Consider the following 26,646-nt stretch of genomic DNA (forward strand, 5'->3'; position numbering starts at 1 on the left):
ATCTCTGATGTCCTCAAACTTTCTGTAGAGCTTCCTCAGGTCAATGCTCCCGATCTTATATAAAGCTAGGAATGCACAATTTTTCGGTCACCATATCGGCCAGTATTTGCACTTTTTAATTGTTGGCATTGGTCTGATTAGGCTAATATTAGAAACAGACAATATTAGGGCTTTTTATTTTATTTTTTATAAACCGTGTACTCTCTTTCTGCCATGTTTCCAAGTACTAAACAATTATGCATCTTTTCTAATATATGTTATAATATTTCGATACCTATCAACAATTATTGATTATCAAAAAATAGTAACAAAATAATTATCGCTGTTGTCATCTGCAACAATTATGTTTTCTAAGGTGCATTCTAATGTAAAACACAATGCAAAAATTTTTTTATAAAATGTATTGTATTAATAATACATAAAGACAGATATACTGTATGTTATAGTTTGGTTTTGCAATCATCTCCCGCATGGTCCACCAACCCTAAATAATCAGTTCCATTGGCAGTTTGTTTAGATGAATCTATGTGTAAATTCAAGGCCAGTTTAGTCTCGTCCTGAAGGCCAGGTGCTGAATACTGCCTCTCAAGCTTCAGTAAGACGCTTTCCTCTTTATTGCCTTCATTTTACTGTCTCAGTGTCTATTTTAGGCCTGCCTTTTTGCTGCATGCAGAGATGTGCTCACCATCTTCTCTTTTTATTCTCTTTGTTGGTGATTAGAAAGACTTCTCATTATTATTTCTACATCTTAATCCTGTTCTCACCTTATTTCTTGAGTGCATGAGCATTAAAGTCTCTCTTCTCTTGTATATTGCTGTTAAGATTATATTTCTTTTCATTTTAGGGAACCACGGGATAGGTCAGCAAAAACTGCACAGCGGTTCTGAATGAATATTTAATTCACATGGAATTTAGGATTAAGCTACCTAGAGAGGCGCAACGGCAGTTGAAATCATTTTAACAGCAAGTTCCTGTTTTTAGATGTTATATGCAAATGATTTAATGAACCTGTAAAGCCAAAAATGTACACACTGCGTAAATTAGTTTTCTTAATCATTTTGTTTTCCAGTAACAAAATTGTTTTACATTGGTTTTATCAAATGCAAGTCATCCACTGTTTACAATTTCCATCTCTCTGAATGGTTCAAAGTTCTAATCAAAGTCTTTTAAACCTGTTCTCTGTGTATCTCTTATATCAGATCTCTCTGTTGAAGCAGAGCCTGGAACTGCAGATGTCTCAGTCAAAAAGTGCGCTGCAGCAGTTGCAGGCGCAGTTCAGTCAGGAGCGCGAGCACCTGGCGCAGCAGCTGCAGGAACTGGCACTGGAGCATCAGCACAGAGAGTGCCGCCTGCAGGATGCCCACTGCTGTGCATTGCAGGATATGGAAGATGCGCAACAGATTGAGCTTAGGGTACCTGCTCCTTACATTCAAACACTTTCACACACACTCATACTTAAGTGCAAACATGTATATATGCTGGATCTCCCAGATAGAAGCTGCATAGAGACACATAGAAATCCTTAAATGCTTTAACGTTAAATGCTAAAAACGTTAGCTAAAACTAAAGGTATCTCTTGAAATTACACTCACTGAGCATTTTATTAGGAACACTATGGTCCTAATAAAGTGCCCAACGTGGTCTTCTGCTGTTGTTACCCATCCTCCTCCAGGTTTGACGTGTTGTGCGTTCTGAGATGCTATTCTGCTCACTGCAATTGTACAGAGTGTTTATCTGAGTTACCGTAGCCTTTCTGTCAGCTCGAACCAGTCTGGCCATTCTCCGTTGACCTCTCTCATCAACAAGGCGTTTCCGTCCGCAGAACTGACTCTTACTGGATGTGTTTTGTTTTTGGCACCATTCTAAGTAAACTGTAGAGACTGTTGTGTGTGAAAATCCCAGGTGATCAGCAGTTACAGAAATAATCAAACCAGCCTATCTGGCACCAACAATCATGCCACGGTTGAAATCACTGAGATCATATTTTTTCCCTATTCTTATGGTTGATGTGAATATTAACTGAAGCTCCTGACTTGTACGGTATCTCCATGATTTTATGCACTGCACTGCTGCCACATGATTGGCTGTTTATATAATCACATAAATATGTAGGTGTACAGTATAGGTGTACAGTAATAAAGTGCTCAGTAAGTGTATATTCATTGTAATACAACTTGATGTTTTCCCTAATTTGGACGGCTGTCCCACCTAAAACCTGTTAAATCCTGTGTAAATTGTTATTTATTAACATATAACATTGTTATTAATACTTCAGTATTGCTTGCTTCCATAGTGCTCCAGCCATTTGACATGTAGTACTAACTATGAGCTGATGCTGTTTCATACTGCCCACATACTCTACATGCACACGTGCACATTACAGCTAATTGAGGATGCATGTTACCTGTCCTCCGTCTGTATGTGACTTCTTATCATCCTTTATTGATTGTCACTTCAGCATGTCCATTTCCTCTTCTCCTCTCATGCAGCAATAATCACACACATCACCCATGTCTTACCCTCCTCCACTTGGACACCCCTCATTGACAATCTCCATTGTGCATGACATCCAGATGGTAAATGTCCCTTTTTATGTCCCTCTTTGTCTACTGTCAACTCTTAAAAACAAATGCATATTGCTGTTTCATTTTAAAAATTGGACACATCACAGAATATTTTATGGTGTTTGAAGTTGAGGCGTCATGTAGAGTCTAACAGGCTTTACTTCATCTCTCCCTGCCTGGCTCTGTGGCCAAGAAGAAAGCTTGTTTAAGCTGATTTGGTCATATTTAGGATTACTAATTAATGAAAAAACATTAATAGTTGCTTTCATCATGCTTTCATTTAGTTGGTGGCGCTGGATGCTATAAGGTTTTTTACAGTAGCTTTGTTCCCCTATATGCTTATATACGAAGAGTGGCAGGGAGGCAGTGTGATAAAGAGAAAATAGCTACTGTATACAGTGACGGAGTGTCAAGTGAAAAGTAGGAAAATTCAATATTATAAAATGAAAAGTTCCAGCCATGCGAAAATCCTCAATATAGTAAAAGCCATGACGAAACACCTGTTTACTGTATCACTGCTCAGCACCCATAGTGAATTGTTATTTTTGTTGCAATGTTTGGTTATGTCAGTGATTGCTGGGATTCTAGTGAAAGGAAATAAAATTATAGAAAAAATAACGTTGTAATTATTTTTGTGTCTTTAATATTTTTATTATGTAGTTTTAGTATTTAGCCTAGTTTTATAAAAGCAATTATGCACTTGCTATTTGTGAATATAGTGATGTGGGACCTCTAGTACCTTACTGCTTAATATGTTTACGTTTGCATGCAAGGCAGCACTATATTAAAATTCCTCAAACATTCTGGGTTGGGTTTTTTCTAATCCCCTAACCTAAAGTGTTAAACTTCTTTAATTAATCAGCCTGAACCACTTAACATACAGACTTCATTCAAACTTTGTTTTGTAGGTAATTTCAGCCTTAGGTATGCTATCTGTTTTGGGGTTTTACTTAAAAAAAAAAAAAAAAAAAAGTAAGATTTGAAAAGTTTGAAAGTCTCCTCTTGGTCTTCAGCATTCTAACTTTGACAAGAGTGATGATGTCATTGTAATATTTGCATACTCAAATCATATTGGTCTTATTTCTTACATCTGTTTGCATTCAAAATTGTGATTGGTCTTGTCTTCCTTGCATCTATTTAACCATTTATCATCACCTATACACTGAACAGTGATTATGTGTTCTTGCATGCAGCCGACTGAAAACAATATGCATACTGAATGTCATGACAACAGCAATGCAGTTTTGTTTCAGCATTTTATTTACTCAGAAGTTAGAAACTATAACCTGAGTTTAGCTAAAACTTTAACACTGTTCTTCTGCTGCCACCTTGGAAGCACTGTTTTTACCTTCAGAAAATACAAATCTAGTTTCCATCAAGGATACCCTTTTGTTCCCATGGCATCATGTTGCATTGAAATGCAAATAGAGTCCTTTATTCATTATAAATAGAGTAGTTTTATTCATTGCTTGTATTTCATTTGTATGAATTTTTATTCTTTATTTCTTTCTGCCTTTGTGTGTGTGTTTAGGAGCTTGAGGATCGTCTAAAGCAGGAACAGAGAGAGGAGTTACACGCTTTGAGAGAAGCTCACAGACAGACCCTGGATATCCTGCAGCAACAGTCGGACCAAGAGCTGCAGACGCTGCGCTTTGAGCTGGAGGATGAAGGCAAAGCCATGCTGGGTGAGTCATGCGCTCACAATAGCTCCAGCACCACACACCAGCCTACAAGATCATGGTCATTTATGGGGTGATTTCAGACAGTCTTATATATGCACTGTGATCATAAAAAAGTAGTTTTTAGCTAGTGCTTTTATCAAAAGCAACATTCAGTTCACTTATTACAGGAGAAGTCTTGCTGGAGCAACTTGAGATCAAGTGTCTTGTGTATAATATGGATTGCCCTTTGCTGGGTTTGAACCTACAACCTTTTGGTTTCTAGTCCAGAGCATTAACCACTAGGCCACCCATCTGCGGTAGCAAATAAGCTCTTGGCTAGTCATGGAATTAAAGAAATATTCCAGGTTCAATACAAATTAAACTCAATCGATAGCATTTGTGGCATAATATTGATAACCACAAAAAGTCTTAAAAAAAGCACAAATCGAGGTTACAGTGAGGCACTTACACTGGAAATGAATGGGGGCCAATCCGTAAACTTTAAAATACTTACTCTTTCAAAAGTATATTATGTTATAGTTTGGTTTTGCAGTCAACTCCCACATGGTCCATCAACCCCAAATAATCAGTTCCATTGGCAGTTTGTTTAGATGAATCTATGTGTAAATTCAAGGCCAGTTTAGTCTCGTCCTGAAGGCCAGGTGCTGAATACTGCCTCTCAAGCTTCAATAAGACGCTTTCCTCTTTATTGCCCTCATTTTACTGTCTCAGTGTCTATTTTAGGCCTGCCTTTTTGCTGCATGCAGAGAGTATACAAGACATAAACATTATGCATGTCAACATGATTTTAGTGTGATAAAATCACTTACTAACCTTTTCTATGTAAAGTTATATCAAATTTTACAACTTTGTTACCTTGACGATATAATGTCAACAAACCCAAAACCCTAAAATGAGTAAAACGATGATTTAAACAACTTTACAGCTCAAATAATACATGAGTTTTGACAGTAGATTAAGTGGGATAAAAAGTTATGAGCTTCACATTTCTGCCTTTAAACCCTCCAAAAATTGGCCCCATTCACTTCCTTTGTAACTTTAATTTTTGTTTCTTGTTTTAAAGAAAGGGCGGACAAGTCCAAATTATTTTTTATGGTAATCAACATTATGCCACAAATGCTGTTGACTGACCTTAACTTGTATTGAACACGAAATATTCCTTTAAACAATTAAACATCTATTTGAAATTTTAGTTAAGTTATTATTTCATTAAAACCTTTAGATATTATTTTTGCAATTTCGTTTGGTGTCGCAAGTTGTGCTGAAATTACACACTTCATCTGGACAGCTTTTATTTTGACATTGATAGTTTTGATAGTAGTGTACAGAAGCTTATTTGTGTATAAAAGTGGTTGATTTGTAAGTTCTTTGGTTTATACTGGTTTTATTTTTACTGTAGCTTCCCTGCGCTCTGAGCTCAATCATCTTCACGCCACTGCCATAGAACACCTGAGACAACTCCACTTGAAGGAGAACAACGCCGCCAAACGAGAGCTAGACGACACTATTGAGCGCTGCAAACAACACGTGAGAGGCTCATTTGTAAAGCATAAATAACATTTTTAAAGGTACACTATGGAGGATTTCTCATTAAATTTTTAGTTTGAAATGAACAAAATACTTTTATTGAGTCAGTGCATCACAAATCTGTATTCAAAACAATGTTCTTTCCTTCTCGAGTCACTACGGTAAGCCTACAACAATGATACATCCTGAGCTTTCGGGTTCGATTTAGCAGGACATTTACGTCAAGTCTGTAAACAAAGAAAAAAGGTCTGGCAAAATAATATTCCTCCACAAGTAACTCACAATTTTATGTTTCAACCACAAATGATGATAGAGAGCCCAAAATTACATAAAAGCACCAGCCAAATATGGTGTTTGAAGGTCTCTTGCATATTTTACAGTATTTATATTTGGTCAGGGGTTTACTCTCATCTGGGTTTTGCTCATACTATGTTTTGTATTTCTGGGTGCATTTTGTGAAAAGCTTTTTCTTTCAAATCAAGAGTGCATGAGAACTTATGACACCTTATACCTTGTAGATGAAAAGCACATTCGACTCTAAACAAAACTGCATGCCCACACATGATATGAGTCATTGTTATTTTCAGTGTTCAGACACAGAACATTGTATTTTTCCAATTGTATTTTATGTGGGTCTTTGGTGTGCCCGAAGCCAAATACCTTATTTGGAAAGGCACGAATAATGACGGATTCATCCGAATAATATAAAAAAATATTTGTATGACTATATACTAAAGATAAAGCAACAGATTTATGAATCTGGGGGGCCTGGGTAGCTCAGTGGTAAAATACACTGGCTACCACCCCTGGAGTTCGCTAGTTCGAATCCCAGGGCATGCTGAGTGACTCCAGCCAGGTCTCCTAAGCAACCAAATTGGCCCGGTTGCTAGGGAGGGTAGAGTCACATGGGGTAATCTCCTCATGGTCACTATAACGTGGTTTGTTCTCGGTGGGGCGCATGGTGAATTGAGCGTGGTTGCTGCAGTGGATGGCGTGAAGCCTCCACACACGCGACTGTCTCAGATGCAGAGGCAACTGGGATTCGTCCTCCACCACCCAGACTGAGGTGAATCACTGTGTGACCACAAGGACTTAGAGTGCATTGGGAATTGGGCATTCCAAATTGGGAGAAAAAGGGGAAAAAATCCCCCCCAAAAAAAAAGAATTTATGAATCTGTGCAGCCAATATTTCTAAAGTGAAACCTTATGAATGAAAATGCACACATTGTGAATTTGATCTGATGGTCGCGGTCTCGACTCCGTTTGTGGTCTCTGTTAATTGTGCATGTCTGGAGCTTGTCAAGTGTAACATTAAGATACGACATCATATACTCTTTCCACTTCTTGAAATGTCTTTTTGAATGTATCACACGATTCACACGTGATTCACATGTATTTATTTATAGCCTAAACCAGAGTGCGATGTTAAATTCCTGACCTGAAGTGATTTAACGTCGGAGCTCATCTTTCCATCTCTTAAAGGAATAGTTCACCCAAAAATGAAAGTTTGCTGATAATTTACTCACCCTCAGGCCATCCAAGATGTATCTTGTATCTTTTCAGTCAAATGAAAATTCTGTTTCATGCAGATATTAATATCTGAAATACCAGGAGGAACCACAACATATTCCACAGTTAATGTAGCCTACAAATTCAGCTTCATCTGGTAAGAAAAAAAAAAAAAAGAAAAGAAAAAAAAAAAGAAAATATATATATATATATATATATATATATATACTGTATATATATATATACAGAATAATTATTATTATTTATTATTATTATTAGGCTATTGTTATGGAAAGGCATATACAAGGCATATTTTATTAATAGAAACTATAAATGTAAGAGTAATACTTAAAAATGTGCATTTCATTTAGTTTTGACGCACTTCTGGTTTAAGCCCCGCCCACACCCAGTTCTATACAAGTACAGAGACAGATACAGATCATTTTGTCATATGATCAGATACAGATACAAATACAGATAATGGCTTCACTACACACCCCTAGTCTTTGGTTTTGACACTCCTCAAGTGTATAGGGTGTTTATACAATTCAGAGATTCCTCAAATTAACCACTGACTGCAAACTTTCTTTCTCCAGTGCATATTTCATCAGGTCATACAGAAACACTGGTGCTAATCTTTTTAAGAAGCAAGTGATGTAAATCAAGCAAGCATATAAATAAATAAAAACAGCTAGAACACCAAAATCCCACATAGGATTTATAGCTGTACTCTGTTTGAAGGTGATGGTCAGGAATTAGCTGCCTGTCTGGATTTATTAAAGATAAAACCAAAGTAGATTTTTACATATTCTGAAGAGAATGTGAATGATGCTTACCTGGGAAAAACTTGTTGTTGCTAGAGTGTTCTGGGTGGTTGCTAGGGTGTTGCTAGATGGTTACTAGGGCATTACAAGGTGGTTGCTTGCTCACCCAAGTCAAAACAGCCCACCCCAAGTCTCTATGATATTCTGATCCCTATATATGTCTCAGGTCCCTCCTTCAATATAAGTCTATTTTTTTTTTCACCTGTTTTATTGATGCCAGAGGGAAAATGTAAGTCTGATTGCTTAGAAAAGTAATAGCACACCTCTCCTCAGCAACCCACATGATTTGAGGTATATGTTCATAGCACAAACTGTCCGGGAAGAGTTACACATCGAAATGTGTACCTTCTTGTGCAAAAAAAAAAAAGCTAGACGCAGGCCAACTAATATAACAGAATGCAGGTGCCTTGAGACAAGTTTTTAAAGGTTGAAGTTCTTTTAAACTTGGCACGGCATCTAAAAAACTAAGCGCTCCCGTACGAGACACTGTGAAAACAGAAAGATGCAGCACAGCGGCCAAAGATGTCTTGTCTAGCGCATGTTTACATAGAAAAGCAATTGAAATACTGCACAGAGTCTGTCTGCAAAAATACGTGTTCGGATGTGAACTGCCCCTTAGGGTTTGGTGTATATTGAAATCCCTAACCCTAAGTAATAGTGCTACTGTGTATACTAATAACAGTACTATAATACTATACTTATAAAAACAACTACAACACCAAAATTGTGCTCTGTTTTAATGTGAGGGTCAAGAATTAGTTGCCCCTTGGTTTCAAGACATGGTTGTGGTTTCTGCAGAAAAGAGAGACCCAAATTTGAGAGTTGAAACCAGTGATAAAATGCCTCTAAGCCAAGCTTCACTTTACAGGAAATTGAAGAATAACTACAATGAATAAAGTATAAGGGGCTGATTTCTGAATAATGACCAAGCTCTTTCCATATTTTTACAATCCTTTCCATTTTTATATTTGATTTATAGTCTCTCTCTGTATCTGTCTGCCTCTCTAATACTCACACACTCATGCTCTCACACTTCCTGATAGTCTCCCATTACTTAAAACTTCAGCACAATTGAATGTCTTTTAATGTGACGTATATACATATTTTAAAAGCCCCTGGGCATGGCACAAAGTCTTCCTCTAACCATATCCAACAATGCAAAGTCTTCTTCTAATGCTTTTTTTAAGAAAATCATTTCAATATGATAAAATTATGAAAATTACTTTTACTTTCCAGAAGTCTGTGCTATGTTTAGATACCCAGTCACTCATCTGTTGAAGTCTCTATCTTTCTGTTCTCTCTTTCACTAACTGTTCCTTAATGTACGTCCTCTCCAGGAACATGACCTCCTGGGCCGTATATCTGATCTACGACAGGAAGTGAACTGTAGGAAGAATCGGATCGCTGATCTGGACCATGAAATCCACTCTCTCAATGAGACCATCAGCACACTGACCAAGGAGCTGGAGCTTAAAGGGAAGGAAGTTCTGCGGGTCCGTAGTGAAGCCAACCTGCAGATCAGGTACAGCAGCGGTTACCTGATCTATTTAGGATTCTGTACTATTTCTAGGTCACTAATTAAGTATAACAAATTTGTGATATTGAACGTGTTAACTCTTTTGAACGAAAGGTCAGGTTTTCTTGTTTTCATTGAAGCACACAAGATGCTCTTTAAAACGGATCATCAGGTTTTGCACAAACTTGTGGAGTCCATGCCAACTTAAGTGCATGCTGTTATTAAAACAAAAAGGGGATATACCAAATGCGAAGAAATTCTGAAATTTTTTAATTCAACTTTTTACTTAAATGATGCTAATAATATAATTTGTATTAAATTGTAATGTATAAAAAAATAAGTGTATTTTAAATCATTTTGGATAAAAGCATTAGCTAAATAATATAGGCAAATTTGTAGATTCATATATTGCATGAAACTGTTGAAAGATCTAGCAATTTATCGAAACTTCTATAAGAATAATTTTAAAGGTTAATCTATAAACTGTCACGGTTCCGGCATTTGTGCCGGCTCATACCATTGTTTGTTTTTCTCTCTCCCTCGTGTCGCACAGGTGGAGACGTCACGCGTGATCAGCGTTTCCATGGGAAAGCTGATCATTCCTGGGGAGGTGCTGATCATGGCAATGATTTACTCGCCTGTTCCACCTGCTTCTCACTGATTGCACTCCCTGCTTATTCCTTGTGTTTTCCCTCTTTCTTTGCCAGTTTATTGTTTGCTGTCAATTGTTAACCGTTCTCTCGTTTAGTTGGAGATTGCTCATGTGTCTGTTGGTTGTCTGTTGTCTCTAGAGGTGTGGTTACCTTCCTGTTCACCTTTGCCTTCATCTGAATTGTCACCCAGTTCCCTTGGAGGAGGATTCCTCAGTCTCTGCCCATGTGTCAGGGGAGAAAATCGCCTGGGCTTTGCTTCGCACCACACCAGTTTCAATGGACTCTCTTTGGATTGATCCTGACATCCACAACGCACGCACTCATCATACTAACACACTCATTCCTTAGCCCGCTGAGCGGCTATAGCTTTTGACTCTGCTCATAACTGCAGCCAGTGCCGGGTGTGACTGTCCTTGTTTACAAACGTTGTTGTTAATAAACTCATTGACTGTTTCCCTCTGCATTTCGGTTCCTTTGTCTCCCCTCACCCCCTGACAGAATAAACTGTCCAACATGGACACAGCGGAGGAGACTACTCTTCGCTCTGCCCTTTCACAATAAGGAGCTCTGCTTGGACGACACCAAGATCAAATCTCTGCTTCTATACGCGCTCTGGAAATGATGGCTTCACAGCTTGCGGACCTCACTGCGGTGGTTCAACAGCTCCAACCTCCTCTCGATCCCAGTCCCGCGCAGGACACACCCCCACCTCCTTTGGCAGCTTCCACACCCCATTGCACCTAGAGGAGCACATCCTCCCTCCAACTCCGTTCTCAGGTGAGGGATCTGTTAGAGTGGATTTTCTGATACCATCCAAGATGAGATTTAACCTTTGGATCTTCCCCCTCAATTCGACAATTTGGTGGAACTGGCCATCAGAGTCGATCAACGCCTGACTCAGCGTTGTGATCATCGTCGACGCTGCTCTTCGCCCACTCGGGCAGCTGATCTTCACCCACTCCTTCTACCAGATCACCTGACTCTCGTCTCGACTCTGAGCCCATGCAGGTGGGTAGACTTCCGGTGTCACATAAGGAAAGGCAGCGGCAGCTTCTTAAGTGTTTATGTTTTTCTTGTGGCCGATCGGGCCACCTCTCTGCAACATGCCCCTTAAAAGACAACACTCATCAGTAGTAAAGTAGTTACTGGCAAGCGTGACACCCTTGGATAATGCCCCCGGACATCGCACACTTCTCCCGGCCCGGCTGCAGAATGGAACAGACAGTCATATGATTTCAGCTTTGATGGATTCCGGTGCTGAAGGGAATTTCATTGACACAAACTTGGCTTCCAAATGGCGGCTCCCCAGGGTCCAATTGGATGAGCGCATCACCACCCACACACTTAGTGGCACGCCCCTGTCAGTCATTACCCATTCCACGAAACCAATCACCTTTGTCTCCGGTAACCACTCTGAACAGTTGTTCTTCTATCTCATCCGGTCCCCATCGACCCCAGTTGTGCTGGGACATCCCTGGTTGGTGACGCGCAACCCACACTTAGATTGGGCAACCAACACAGTCCTTGCTTGGAGCTCTTTTTGTTCTTCACATTGTCTTAACTCTGCTGTCTCCCGTCCAGTCTTGTGTTTCATTGCTGGATGAGCCGGTGGATTTGTCCAGAGTACCGATTCAGCTGGTCCCACGCCGCAACCCTCCCTCCTCATCGTCTGTACGACTGTGCTATAGAATTGCTTCCTGGCACCTCTCCTCCTCAAGGACAGCTGTATTCACTCTCGGCTCCCGAGAGGGAGGCCATGAACAGGTATATAAATGATTCTTTAGCAGCCGGTCTCATCTGCCCTTCCTCTTCGCCTGCAGTGGCGGGGTTCTTCTTCGTAGAGAAGAAGGATGGCTCGCTTAGACCCTGCATAGATTATCGGGGGCTGAATGACATCAAAGTGAAGAACCGTTATCCTTTGCCGTTGATGTCCTCAGCGTTCAAACTCTTGCAGGGGGCATCCGTCTTTACGAAGTTGGACCTATGCAACGCTTATCACCTGGTCTGTATCAGGAAGGGGGATGAGTGGAAGATAGCATTTAACACCCATTGGGGGCACTTTGAATATTTGGTCATGCCTTTCGGATTGGTCAACACCCCCGCCATCTTCCAGGGGATCGTGAATGATGTGCTAAGAGACATGGTCGATCGTTTTGTTTATGTTTATCTTGATGATATTCTGATCTTCTCCCAGAATATGCAGGACCTTGTACGGCACATCAGGCAGGTGTTTCAGTGGCTGTTGGAGAATCGGCTGTTTGTCAAGGCAGAGAAGTGCGCTTTTTATGCACAGTCGGTTCCGTTCTTGGGGTTCATCATTTCATCCAAGGGAGTGCATATGGACCCGGCCAAGTTTAAAGCCGTCTCCGAGTGGCCAACCCCAGATTCTCGCAAGGCATTGCAGAGGTTTCTGGGGTTTGCCAACTTTTATCAGAGGTTTATAAGAAATTATAGCCAACTCGCCACGCCCCTGATGGGTCTCACCTCCACGCGCACTGACTTTTGTTGGTCTCCGCGGGCTGAAGCCACGTTTTCTAAACTTAAAGAGTGGTTTTCCACTGAACCTATTTTAATTACCCCTGACCCTGCTGGTCAGTTCGTGGTGGAGGTGGATGCGTCTGAGGTCGGTGTTGGAGCAGTCCTCTCACAGCGCTCTCCCTCAGATGGAAAGATGCATCTGTGTGCGTTCTTTTCACACCGCTTAACACCAGCAGAACAGAATTACAACGTCGGTAACCGGGAATTACTGGCTGTCCGGTTGGCCTTGGGTGAGTGACTTCATTGGTTAGAGAGTTCGGGGATACCTTTCGTGGTTTGGACTGATCACAAGAACCTAGAGTACATCCATCACGCTAAACATCTTAACTCTAGGCAGGATCACTGGCCGTTGTATTTCACACATTTTGATTTCACCCTGTCGCATCGCCCAGGCTCCAAAAACGTCAAGCCCGATTCCTTATCTCGATGTTTCGAAATCAAGACCTCCACCAGCCCAGTGGATACCATCCTCCCCACCACTCGAGTGGTGGGCGTGGTATCCTGGGAGGTGGAGGCTACAGTCTGCAGTGTCACCTGCCATCTGGGGGCTACTCGTACCCAGACACTCATTAGACAACGTTTTCTGGTGGCCATTGCTTGTGCGGGATGTTCGCCAGTTCGTTGCCGCTTGTCCAGTTTTGCGACCAATAAGATCTCCTGTAACCCCCCCCCGGCCGGACTTCTCCAACCGCTGTCAGTCCCTTTGAGACCCTGGTCATACATAGCCATGGACTTTGTAACTGGTCTCTCCCCCTCCCATGGCAACACAGTAGTTTTGACTGTAGTGGACCAGTTCTCGAAGGCGGCTCATTTCATTCCCCTCCACAAATTAGCTTCAGCAAGGGAGACAGCAGTAGTGGTCATTAATCACATCTTCTGCATCCATGGTCTCCCGGTCAACCTGGTTTCTGACAGAGGCCCCCAGTTTGTCTGTTTCCTGCCCAAGAGCCCGATGCTCAGGTCCCCATCCATTCACACGTTTTTATAGAGGTGCCGACGCACCTGGTTCTGGCATTTGTGTGGCTCATACTGTTGTTTGTTTTTCTCTCTCCCTCGTGTCTCACAGGTGGGGCCGGCAGGCATGATCAGCGTTTCCATGGGAACGCTGATCGTTCCCGGGGAGGCGCTGATCATTGCAATGATTTACTTGCCCGTTCCATCTGCTTCTCACTGATTGCACTCCCTACGTATTCCTTGTGTTTTCCCTCTTTCTTTGCCAGTTTATTGTTTGCTGTCAAGTGTTAACCGTGCTCTCTTGTTTAGTTGGAGATTGCTCGTGTGTCTGTTGGTTGCCTGTCTCTAGAGGTGTGGTTACCTTTCTGTTCGCCGTCGCCTTCACCTGTTTTCACCCAGTTCCCTTGGAGGAGGATTCCTCGGTCTCTGCCCGCGTGTCGGGGGAGAAAATCGCTTGGGCTTTGCTTCGCCCCACACCAGCTTCAACAAGCTCTCTTCGGATTGCTCTTTTCTTCCACAACACACACACTTATCATACTAACACACTCATTCCTTAGCCCGCTGAGTGGCTATAGCTTTTGACTCTGCTCATCACTGCAGCCGGTGTCTGTCCATGTTTACAAACGTTGTTGTTAATAAACTCATTGACTGTTTCCATCTGCGTTTGGGTCTCTTTGTCTCCCCTCACCCCCTGACAATAAATGACAACTCTTTACAATTAGGTTGTATTTGTTAACATAGTTAAGTCATTACATATCATGAACTAACAATAAACAATATTTTTTAACAACATTTATTAATCTGCTAATTTTAATTTATTAACATAAAATTGTTGATTGTTAGTTTATGTGTTCATATTGCATTATAAACTAACACGAACTTAAAATGAACAATAACATTTTTTATAAATAAACCAAGTTTAAAAAATGCTGTTAAAAATATTGTTAATTGTTAGTTCATTTAAAGGGATAGTTCACCCAAAAACAAAAATTATCTTATCATTTACTCATCCTCATACCATCCCAGATGTGTATGATTTTCTTTCTTCTGCAGAACACAAATGAAGGTTTTTGGAAAAATTTCTCAAAAAGCATATAAAGGAGGCATAAAAGTAATCCATGTGACTCCAGTGGTTAAATCCATATCTTCAGAAGCGATATGATAGGTGTGGGTGAGAAACAGATCAACAGGTCCTTTTTTACCATAAATATCAACTTTCACTTCCACTTGTTTTTTTTTTTTTGTTCTTTTTTTTTTTTTTTTTTTGGCAATTCACATTCTTTGTGCATATTGCCACCTACTGTCTTGGAGGAGAATTTATAATAAAAAAGGACTTAAATATATGGATTTAACCACTTGAGTCATATGGATTACTTTTATGCTGCCTTTATGTGCTTTTATGGCTTTCTAAGATCTGGTCACCATTTACTTACATTGTATGGACCTACAGAGCTGAGATATGTTTCTAAAAATCTTTGTGTTCAGCAGAAGAAAGAAATTCATACACATCTGGGATGACATGAGGGTGAGTAAATGATGAGATAATTTTCATTTTTGGTTGAACTACCCCTTTAACCTAATGCAATTACTGATGTTAACATATGCAACCTTATTGTAAAGTGTTGCCTACAAACCATGAACATCACAGTTGTTCGAGAATTGATGTTCTGAATTTTTGTGCAAAGAAGAGACACAAAACACATTGGGCCTCATTCATGAAAATTTCGTAATTATACAAAAGAATTGGGAGTAATTTCCGCGTAAAATGGAGCTTCCCGAAAATTTTCCGCCGGATTCACAATGCTTCGTATTCCCTAGATTTGTTAGTACAACTTGTGTATGTTAGTGAATTCCAAGCATTCATAAATACAGCACGCATGCACGTTCATTCACAATTATCATAATCCACGCCCATGAAAACGCATTCACATCATAAAATATTGATTTAGCAAACACTCACATCTAAAAAGAAAGTGAGGAACTTACAGTCATCTTTGCTGTCATCAGAGGTTCTGTTGTGAATTAGTCCAAGAGGTCAATAAAAATGGTTTGAAGCTTTAACATAAAAAATACAGAGAGGAGGATGTCCACCACCTTCTCTGGTTCAGTTGAGCGCATCGCCAGCATCATTGGAGAAACTTCTTGAGTAAATACTGTACAGTGATATACTTCCCTTGCAACAGTAACAATCTTCAAAGAAATTGATAGAATGCCTGAAGAATGTCTTTGACCGAAACGCTGTAAGATATTACAGATTTAAAAGCTATACGACAGTGTATTGTTGTATTGTTTACGCACCTGCCTGCGATATGCTCATTTAAGGTTTTACCACTGACCATACGTCAGCTGAATGCGATTTACCAATGCCTATACTAAATTATGAAATCTAAATAAAAGAGCTTATATAAAATTTTAAAAAGGTCCATCCAGTCACATTAGAGGGCATTATTTTTGTTTATTTTTTTTTTAATTATTATTATTATTTTTGAGAAAATCAAACGCAAACCCATATCAAGAACTTCTGCTGGAAGTAAGCAGAGTTGTGAAAAAATATATACTTTGAAATAATAAATGCAATCAGCAAAGAGACGTTTCGAAATAAAAGCTTTTTTCTTTTTTATTATTAGTTATTTTTTTAAGGTTAATTGCACTAATTACTTAAATACACTCATTACTACTTGACTTGGATGTCTTACGCACGATTTACACATGGTGAGGAGCAGGTGTACATTTTGTTTGTACCGACTAACGTTTTAAAAATACGAAAACTTTCATGAATCCGAACATTTGCGTCAGGCTGGCTTTACGAACGATTTACACAAAAATTCGTTCTGCTCATGTTTCATGAATGAGGCCCAATGTGCGTGAGTAGAATATGTTTGCTTTCATGAGGTATTAGGTTATGAAGTCCTAAAGGTCAGTCTATCTGAATACGAGAGGAGAGCAGACAGAGATATTTCCCACATTCCCACACACAAGTCCACAGCCTTCAGGCAGAACCTTCTAACTTAATCTCATCAGAGCTGCATTCTTCTGTTTCTATGATATGAAACCTCAAGGTCAGAGGAGGCGTCTCACAATGAGAAAATGAGGAACTACATTCTGGCACATGAAGAGAGTGTTCTCTGGGCAACTAAGGGAAATCTGTTCTAATAAATAAAGGAGTTTGTGCGCCCCAGATACAGTAAAACAAATTTGAATAAATTAATCTCTGCTAAAAAAAATTACATTAAAAAAACTGCTTAAACCAGACTAATAGGATTTGCTTACAATGTTTATTTATTCTTAGCTTGTTTAACTGGTCAGACAGCTGGTCTCCCAGTTGAAATGTACCCCTCTAAAACCAGCCAACAGAGCTGCTTGACCTGGTTGGGAGACCAGCTAAGACCAGCTTAGTCTGGTTTAAGATGATTTTCAGCTGAGATTTGTGCTGTATGTTTGCACTATTAATGTCTATATATTGGTTATTCACAATTTCCATACTGTTTTGTATGTGCTAATGGTGTTTTGGTTGTATGGTAGGGCTCATGAACAGGATCTCTCAAAGCGATTGGAGAGGGAGATTGAAGAACTGAACGCATCTCATAACAGAGAGACCCAGATCATGCTGTCAGATTTTAACAAAGCCCAGGAGCTGCTAAAAGACAAGATCTCTGCTCTGCAGATTCTGTGAGTCCGTTTATCTCAGTTACATAGTACTGAATATTAAAACAGATCATTCAGTGGAACTGCTTCTGAGTATTTCATTTAGAAGAATAAGTTTATACCTCCAGACAGCTAGATGAATTACATTAGTTCTGTTACAAAACCTAGTGAGCTGCTTCACTATCTATATAGGCAGCAACCTTGTAAAGCAGCATAATAACTGAAATGGAACCTCATAAGTGACTGAATTAAAATTATTTTCATGAGCTGCAACTCTGTTAATGGTCCCTCGTGCATAGCACACAAAAAGTGCTCCACATATGATGTGCGTGATAGTGTTGACATACTCTCGCAGTCGATTCCAATATCCTGGTGCTTAAACCAGCCTACAGTGGTTTGTTGGTCTTAGCTGGTTGTCGTCTAACAACGTAACGTAATTTTCTCATCATTTACTCACTCTCATTCCATCCCAGATGTGTATGACTTTCTCTCTTCTGCTGAACACAAACAAAGATTTTTAGAAGGATATCTCAGCTCTGTCAGTCCTTTCAATGCCAGTGAATGGTGGCCAGAACTTTGAAGCTCAAAATAGCACATAAATGTAGCGTAAAAGTAATATATATGTCTCCAGTGGTTAAATCTATAACTTCAAAAGTGATATGATAGGTGTGGGTGAGAAACAGATAAATATTTAAGTCATTTTTTACAATAAATTATCCTTCCCAGCAGGTAGCGATATGCACGAAGAATATGAATTGCCATAAACAAAAGAAGAATGTGGAAGTGAAGATTTATAGTTAAAAAAAATAAGCTGACAGAGCTGAGATATTCTTCTAAAAATCTTAATTTGTGTTCAGCAGAAGAAAGTCATACACATTTGGGATGGCATGAGGGTGAGCAAATGATGAGATCATTTTTATTTTTGGGTGAACTGTTCCTGTAAGCATTTATTTTCTGACATAAGCATGTTATTAAGCTAACAACGTGATAATCTAATAAGCACAAAAAATACATATCGCACCCAAATATTGAGTGAAATATTTAATTAGAACTATTTTCTACTATTTAAAAATGCTTTTTGGTGCTGAATAAAATATATTTATAATTTCCATTTCCCTTAAAGGGTTAGTTCACCAAAAAATGAAAATTCTCTCATCATTTACTCACTCTCATGCCATCCCAGGTGTGTATGACTCTTTCTTTAGCAGAACATAACAAAAAATAAGAAAAATATCTTGGCTCAGTAGGTCCTTAAATTGCATAAGTCAGCATAAACGTCATCCATACGACTCCACTGGTTAAATTATTTTCTTCTAAAGTGAAACAATCACTTTTGGTGCGAAAAAGTAGTTAGGTACTTTTTAACTATAAATCATCGCTTCCGGTCAACTGCAGTATGTGCACGTGATGTAATCGTGTTGGCACGTTTACGTGAGAACAGACGCATGTATGGCACAACCGGAAGAGTGGCGCTGTTTACAACTGAGTAGGAGGAACGCTGTACAGAAGCTCAGTTGGTTTTGGTTTAGATCTCTATTTGTATCTGTATGTTTACTCATTATAGTGCATAGCCTGCATGTCTCAACTGAGAGAAAAACTTTAGATTACGTAAGAACATGCCAACGTAAAGACGTCGCATGACAGGCTGTGTGAACTCCACCCTCTCGTAAATGCATATACTGCTGCTGACCAGAAGCCATAATTTATAGTTTAAAAGTACTTAAATGTTGATATTTGCACCAATGTGATCATTTCGCTTTAGAAGACATTAATTTAACCAGTGGAGTCGTATGGATGACGTTTTTGCTGACTGTTTTTTTTTGGCGCTTCAAAGGTCGCATCACATTTTTTGTGTTTTTGTTCAAATGTGTTCTGCTGAAGAAAGAAAGTCATACACATCTGGGATGGCATGAGGGTGTCAATGATGAGAGAATTTTCATTTTTGGGTGAACTATCCCTTTAACTGTGTCGGCCATCTTGGATCAAAAAAAGTTTCACTGTGCCCATCACAGTGCATTTTGAGATTGACAAACTTTGTGTCTAGAGTGTGCCGATTCACAAAGAATGTGTTTTTTTGTGCCCATCTGTGCTGATTTTCAATTGTTTTTCTATGTAAACATGCTAGTCTTTGACCGTTGCGCCACATCTCTGTTTTTTCAGTGTCTTGTGCAGGAGCGCCACGTTTTTTAGATGTCTTGTCAAGTAAAAAACCTGTTTTGAGAACCTGCGTTCTGTGCTATTCGTTGAGCTGCATCTATTTTTGCACAAAAACGCAGACCCTAAAAATGTTGCTCTAGATATACACTCACTGAGCACTTTATTAGGAACACCTGTACACCTACTTATTTATGTGATTATCTAATCAGCCAATTGTGTGGCAGCAGAGCAGTGCATAAAATCATGCAGATACGGATCAGGACCTTCAGTTAATGTTCACTTCAACCATCAGAATGGGGAGAAAAAATTTATCTCAGTGATCTCGACCATGGCACGTTTGTTGGTGCCAGACGGGCCGGTTGGAGTATTTCTGCAACTGCTGGTCTCCTGGGATTTTCATGCACAACAGTATCTAGAATTTACTCAGAATGGTTACAAAAACAAAAAAACATCCAGTGAGCGGCAGTTCTGTGGACAGAAATGCCTTGTTGATGAGAGAGGTCAACGGAGAATGGCCAGACTGGTTTGAGCTGACAGAAAGGCTACGGTAACCAGATAACCACTCTGTACAATTGTAGTGATCAGAATAGCATCTCAGAATGCAAAACACGTCGAACCTTGAGGCGGATGGGCTACAACAGCAGAAGACCACGTTGGGCACTTTATTAGGACCATAGTGTTCCTAATAAAGTCCTCAGTGAGTGTATATATTTATGTCCATATATGTTATATACAGTATATATACAGTATATTGTGTGTGTATGAACAGGTTGGAAGGAACAGAAGAAAAGTTCAGAAATAGAGAAAGCAGATCAGAAGACCTGCAGGTGATCGCTGATCTCAGAGAAATGGTGTCTGAGAGAGAGACCCTGGTCAAGAAGCTAGTGGTAAGTATTCACTGCATCCGTAGAGGTGCATCACCCCATTTAGAGTGATTTATAGACTGCTGTACTTCTACAAATATTTTTTTATCCAAAAGCATCACATGTCTCTACACAAAAGTAATTGATTTCTTTGTACAGGGTCTTTCGGTCTGACTGTGCCTCATTTGTTCCAGGATGACAAGAAGTTTTATCAGCTGGAGTTGGTGAATCGAGAGCCTGGCTTCAACAAGGTGTTCAACACCAATCCCAATGTCGGGGTCATAAACCCCCTTGTAAAGGTTAGAGAATTACAATTACACTGATCAAAGGTTCCTCTAAAGTCCATGCAAACTGGATTTGATCGCATAGTAGAAAACGCACAAACCCCATTAACCTTTTAAAGCATCCCACCTTAATTGTTCGTAGAGTTCATGGAGTTCATGGTGTATAATAAAGGAATATGCTAAATGAAGACTTCAAAGGTTATGCCTGTGAATAGGAAAGGTATTTTATGGAGGTACCGCTGGAATGTATTTTCTGCAAGGACTATTTATAGTGTTTTACTGTTCTTTTAGTTTGACTAACTTTTGCTTTCAGTTGCATAAGTTGTGTTTGTGGGGTTGTCATTGTCCATGTCTTATATTCATGTTCAAACATCAAGTTCTAACCCGCTTTCCAATTCATAAGCTCTGTTCTAAAACCTTATACATACGATCCTGCCTTAGAACTTGGCCAAACTGTGTAATTATAAGTTAAATTATAATTGGAATTATGCTGGTTACCTTTTGGAAAAGCCTCGTCTTTTATGTCTATGATGCCTTTAAATGCTGTCTAGGTAGGCAGCTCACTATGTTTTGGACCAGAGCTATAATCAATCCTTTCTCTTACCTGTCCATGTTCGTAATGGTGTGTCCATTTACTTGTCAATTAAGCTTAAAACTACAATTCGCCCATCACCTTCGACTTTCCACAATCCCTTTCTGTGTGTGTCCTTTTTAATGTAGCATAAAAGTAGAAAACCTGCAGACAGTTTCCCCAGCTCTCCAAACCTAAGTGTTGTCGCAGTGGAAGGAATGGCGGGCAGGTCCGCTCCGCTTGCTTTCCTTGAGTCTGTCCCCAACTCCCCCATTTACCACCAAGAGCTCAGGTGTAGCAAAGCTCAAACCCCTCTGCCCCAGACCGACTCCACTCAGAGGTGAGACTCACCTCGTCGTGTGACGTCCTTGTCCTCACATAACGTATGAGAGACATGTTAATTCACAGAACTGTCTTGCCATTGGTTGGATCACACGGTTTTCGTCCTGTACTGCAGTAATCGTAAAAGAACCGTCAGTCTGTCTGTTGATTGGACATTTTGATACAAGAACACAGCCATGTGTGTCCAGAGTGAAATGTGGTCGTGTCACTTTGCAATGCATTTTGTCAGTGAATGGCACACACCAAAGACTGTTTGTATGCCATGCTATTTTTATATGCATGTTAAAGGGATAGATCAACCCAAAAATATTATTGGGTTGGGAGTAAAAATTCTGTCATTATTTACTCATCTTCATGTTGGTCCAAACTCGCATGCTATTTTTTTAGTGAAACAAGGATCTTTATGGATACCATAAAACAACAGCTCATAGTAACCACATCAAGCTCCAAAAAGAACAAAATACACCATAAAAGTTGTCTATATGGTTCATTCACTATATTCTAATTCTTTTGAAGCCATAGCTTAGTGTGAGGAACAGTCCGTTATTTAAGTAGTCATTCACTGATAATCTTACCACCAAAATTTGCATCTAGCCAGCATCTGCATCCAGATTAAAAATGATACGTTGGCGTCACTGTCGCCAAAAGGGCATTGGTTGTTCCATGTGTAGTAACCAAATACAAAGCAAAAATTTTTTTATTCTGGATGCAAAAATGGGCAAAACGCAAGCTCCAGCAGAGGTTATCAGTGATTATCCAGGGTGATCTCATGAGATTTTGTAAATATTTTTACTTAACGTTTACACATACTTTAGCATTTTTTTTCTCCCCTTTTCTCCGCAATTTGGAATGCCCAATTCCCAGTGTGCTCTAAGTCCTCGTGGTGGTGTAGTGACTCACCTCAATCCGGGTGGCGGAGGACGAATCACAGTTGCCTCCGCGTCTGAGACCATCAATCCGCGCATCTTATCCCGTGGCTTGTTGAGCACGTTACCGCAGAGACGTAGCACGTGTGGAGGCTTCACGCTATTCTCCGCGGCATCCACGCACAACTCACCACACACTCCACCGAGAGCGAGATCCACACATTATAGTGACCACGAGGAGGTTACCCCATTTGACTTTACCCTCCCTAGCATCCGGGCCAATTTGGTTGCTTAGGATACCTGGCTGGAGCCACTCAGCACACCCTGGATTTGAACTCGCGACTCCAGGGGTGGTAGTCAATTTCAATACTCGCTGAGCTACCCAGGCCCCCACTTTAGCATTTTTTACGTATGTAGAGGTTTAGAGATATAAAAATCTTCACGAATCCTCTGACGGCTGGTCGGAACTGAAATTCCTGGAAACTTTACGAGGACTATGGAGCCCCATAGAGGACAGGGCAGGAATGTTTTTTTCTGAAATAGTTTTGCATTCCCTCGCAATAGTTTGCATTCCCTCGCAATAAGTTTTGCATTCCCTCGCAATAGTTTGCGTTCCCTCGCAATAAGTTTTGCTTTCCCTTGCAATAGTTTACGTTCCCTCAAAATAAGTTTTGCATTCCCTCGCAATAGTTTGCATTCCCTCACAACAGTTCTGCGTTCCCTCGCAATAAGTTGTGTGTTCCCTCACAATAATTTGCATTCTCTCGCAATAAGTTTTGCATTCCCTCACAATAGTTTTGCATGCCCTTGCAATAAATTTACTATGGTTTTACATGGTTTTACTAAAGTAGCCATATTTTAACATTGATATTCGTAGTTTTAGAGATGTATCTCTAAATCTTCACAAATCCCCTGACGGCTGGTTGGAACTGAAATTTCTGGAAACTATGGAGCCCCTAAGAGGACAGAGTGGGAATTTTGTTTCTGAAATAGTTTTGAGTTGCCTCGCAATAAGTTTTGCATTCCCTTGCAATAGTGTGCATTCTCTTGCAATAAATTTACCATAGTTTTACTACAGTAGTCATATTTTAACCTTGATATTCGAAGTAAAACTATAGTAATAATACAAAGAAACTATGGTAATAAAAGTCATACTTTTGTGGTATTATGGTTTTACTACAAATACCATAGTAAAACCAAAGTAACCATAAGATTAACCATGGTTAATCCAAAGTAGAGTTTCCGGGGGGTTCCGCCAAAACAACAACCTTTTTAATGGCATTTTTATGTATAAATGACAAAGACTTGTCTAATAAAAGTATAATCATTTCAACCTTTTTTTTATTGCTGAATTTAATTATCAAACTTCAACAAATATAAAATATGATACGGTGTAACATGAAAGTGTGAGTAAAGCATTGATAAGACAATAATAAAATGACTTTAGGAGGCAATATATTGTTTATTTCCATATTAGTGAACATAAGCTTATCATTGGCCTGCAGTCCACAACAGTCCATTTTGCATTGAACAAAGCGTTTTTAGGTTGCTGTGTCAAGTTAAATATAGTTTGAAGTACTCGAGATCCCTGCATTCGGAATTGCACACCGTCCAGCTGTGTTTGAACGCAAAAACGCCTCCATCCTCATGTTGTGCTGTCACTAGTGTCAAGCAAGAGTGTGGTCAGTGTTGCCAACTAGTTTCAATGGAAAGTAGCTAAAGCCTGCTCAAAAAGTCGCTAAATGTCGCTAGATGATGTCATACGTTAATTAGCATATTCGTGACATCATCGCGTCTCATTTGAATTTTGCATAGTGCCCACCCTTTACATGTGTTTCCTTCTCTGTGCTTACCGTACATACTGTAATACCCTATTAATTCCCTATATCTATCAATCACTCAGAGAGAAAGTTAGAAGCGACAGAAACTTATGTTTTCTCTCACACAGCACTCAGCCAAAACAAACCACTATGTGCATGTTTACAAAAAACAAAAAACAATACAGATTCGTGATTGGTCCTTGACGACGCTGTTTGCACATGTGCAGCTCATTCACATCTGTCAGCTGCCGTGCAGTCAACTGATTGTGCTGCTCCGTCTTTTTGCCTGCTCACCTCTCTCTCTGTCAGTCTCACTGAACAGAGTAGACGCAGAGAGAGGTGTGCCTCCAAGTCTGGGCAGGAAAGCAAGACCACGTGCTCGCGGGGCAGTACTGGCGACTTTCTTCTACGGAAGGTAGCTAAGGTTTGTCCAAAAAGTCGCTAGAATTATCGCTAGGCGCTTTTTTGAATAAAAGTCACTAAAGAGGTCTGAAAAGTCGCTAAGTTGGCAACACTGAGTGTGGTTTGTTGGCTGTACAGCTGTGTGCATTGCCTAAACAGCTGTTGTTTTGCTTACTGCCCCCTGCTGAAAACTGGTGGTTCTTCAATCTTGAATTCCTATGATGGTAAAAAATTCCTCACTATGGTCCGGGGGCATGATTAATTGTGTTAATTTTTTTAAAGCTTTATTTTCTATATAATTATCACACTGAGTTAACGCATTAAATCAACAGCCCTAAAAATAACAGCATACAGGTTTGGAACGACATGAGGTTGAGTAAATAATTACAGAATTTTCAATTATTCCTTTAAATTGAGTGTATAAGCTCAATTTAATGTTTTTATGTCCTTATTGTGTAGACTAGCACATTATTATAATCACAAACTACAATGTGATGCAATATACGATGCTCATGAAGAAAGGACTGATATTTCATGTAACTGTGTGTGATCACACAATGGCATCGGAATGCCAAAGAAAGCATGCTGTTGATCTCATCTCATGTCTTCACACATAGCAATGCCTTCATAAACACACAAGTATGGCCCCGCCCATTACCCGTTCTCCTTCCTTCATGTTTCATGCACATGTTGCTTTTTGTGGCTTTAAAATGAGCTATTCAAATGAATCTGGTATTCCAAATATCCTTTCTTATAGGAACTTGCTGTACATGGCAATAGCCTTGCATAAAGCTTTGGGCCGGAAGATAATATTAGACAGCTCTGGTAGTCCGGAATATTTATTTATCATTTAAAGCAAATACACTGCAAATACACTGCTATCCCCGGAGAAGCAGCTTGTTGCCTCTGATACATTTTATGCTTGAACAATAAAGTGCAGTTTTACTGCATTACATGCTGCAGTAATTACAGATGTTAAATGTTTGCAATCACAAAAATGCAAGGATACTTGACTGTAAAAAAAAAAAAAAAAAAAAATAAATAAATATATATATATATATATATATATATATATATATATATATATATATATATAGAATATATATAAACTAATATATATATATATATATATATATATATAAACTAATGCAATGATTTTCATACACCTTTAAGCGTGGCTTAAGTATTTAAACACTAATAAAATATATCTTTAAATAGTATCACCATACAATAAAGTGAGTGTTTAAGTGCAAATTCACTAAGTTGTGCTATGTAACTGGATGTGTTTGACTTTTGTGTGTTCTGTGCAGCCCTCGTGAGACTGAGGATTCAACCGTAACACCAAAAGAACAGCAACCACAAGAGCTATTTTCACAGTACTTCTCCTTTTAAATTTTTTAAGACACTCAACTGAAGAGCATGTGAAACTGCAGTTTTCAATAGTCCATTCGTCTGTCTTTGATATATCTCACTGTGATTTTTATTTTCCCTTTTGATATGAGCATTTATTCAATATAAAATGAGATGCACATCCATTTCATATACTATTCATAGAAATTTCTTTTGTGTTGCCAGTTTTGAAAATAAATTGCACAAACACTTAAATATGTACTTGTATTGTACTGTCTTGTTATACACCATCAACTGCAAAAAAAAAACATTTAAATGAAAAAATATTAATTTCTTAGTTATATAAGTTTACTAGCATAGTAAAAGGACTGTTTGTCTTTTAAGTGCTTTTTACGCTTTAAAGGTGAAGTGTGTAATTTTTTGGATGTTAAAATGCTTTCTTCTATCCCAACTTAATATACAATTAAAGTAAAGCCCAAAGTATACTTCGGTCAGACATCTGCGTACAGGATACAGTCAAATGAAGAATACTTGGCATTCGACTGAAAGCAGATACTAAGTGTTCACCTCAAAAGGAAG

The 26,646-nt window shown here is 39.3% G+C and overlaps 1 protein-coding gene across 3 annotated transcripts in view; it reads left to right on the plus strand.

Moving 5' to 3' along the window:
- The window catches only part of LOC127455427 (protein FAM184A-like), a 41,405-nt gene extending 15,063 nt beyond the window's left edge, over positions 1 to 26,342 (plus strand). Inside the window, exons 10-17 of one of the 3 annotated variants that reach the window (XM_051723330.1) lie at positions 1,200 to 1,412; positions 4,096 to 4,249; positions 5,646 to 5,773; positions 9,444 to 9,628; positions 17,290 to 17,436; positions 20,339 to 20,456; positions 20,627 to 20,731; positions 26,028 to 26,342. In XM_051723330.1, the coding sequence (XP_051579290.1) occupies positions 1,200 to 1,412; positions 4,096 to 4,249; positions 5,646 to 5,773; positions 9,444 to 9,628; positions 17,290 to 17,436; positions 20,339 to 20,456; positions 20,627 to 20,731; positions 26,028 to 26,036 (1,059 nt within the window). In that variant the 3' untranslated portion in view covers positions 26,037 to 26,342. Of the gene's footprint in view, positions 1 to 1,199; positions 1,413 to 4,095; positions 4,250 to 5,645; positions 5,774 to 9,443; positions 9,629 to 10,175; positions 10,233 to 17,289; positions 17,437 to 20,338; positions 20,457 to 20,591; positions 20,732 to 26,027 lie in introns of those variants that run through there. The other 2 variants (XM_051723331.1, XM_051723332.1) reach the window with 2 other exon arrangements.
- The last annotated feature ends 304 nt before the right edge of the window (positions 26,343 to 26,646 follow it).

The sequence above is a fragment of the Myxocyprinus asiaticus genome, chromosome 17 (assembly GCF_019703515.2).
Source record: "Myxocyprinus asiaticus isolate MX2 ecotype Aquarium Trade chromosome 17, UBuf_Myxa_2, whole genome shotgun sequence".
In the NCBI taxonomy this organism is placed as follows: Eukaryota; Metazoa; Chordata; class Actinopteri; order Cypriniformes; family Catostomidae; genus Myxocyprinus; species Myxocyprinus asiaticus.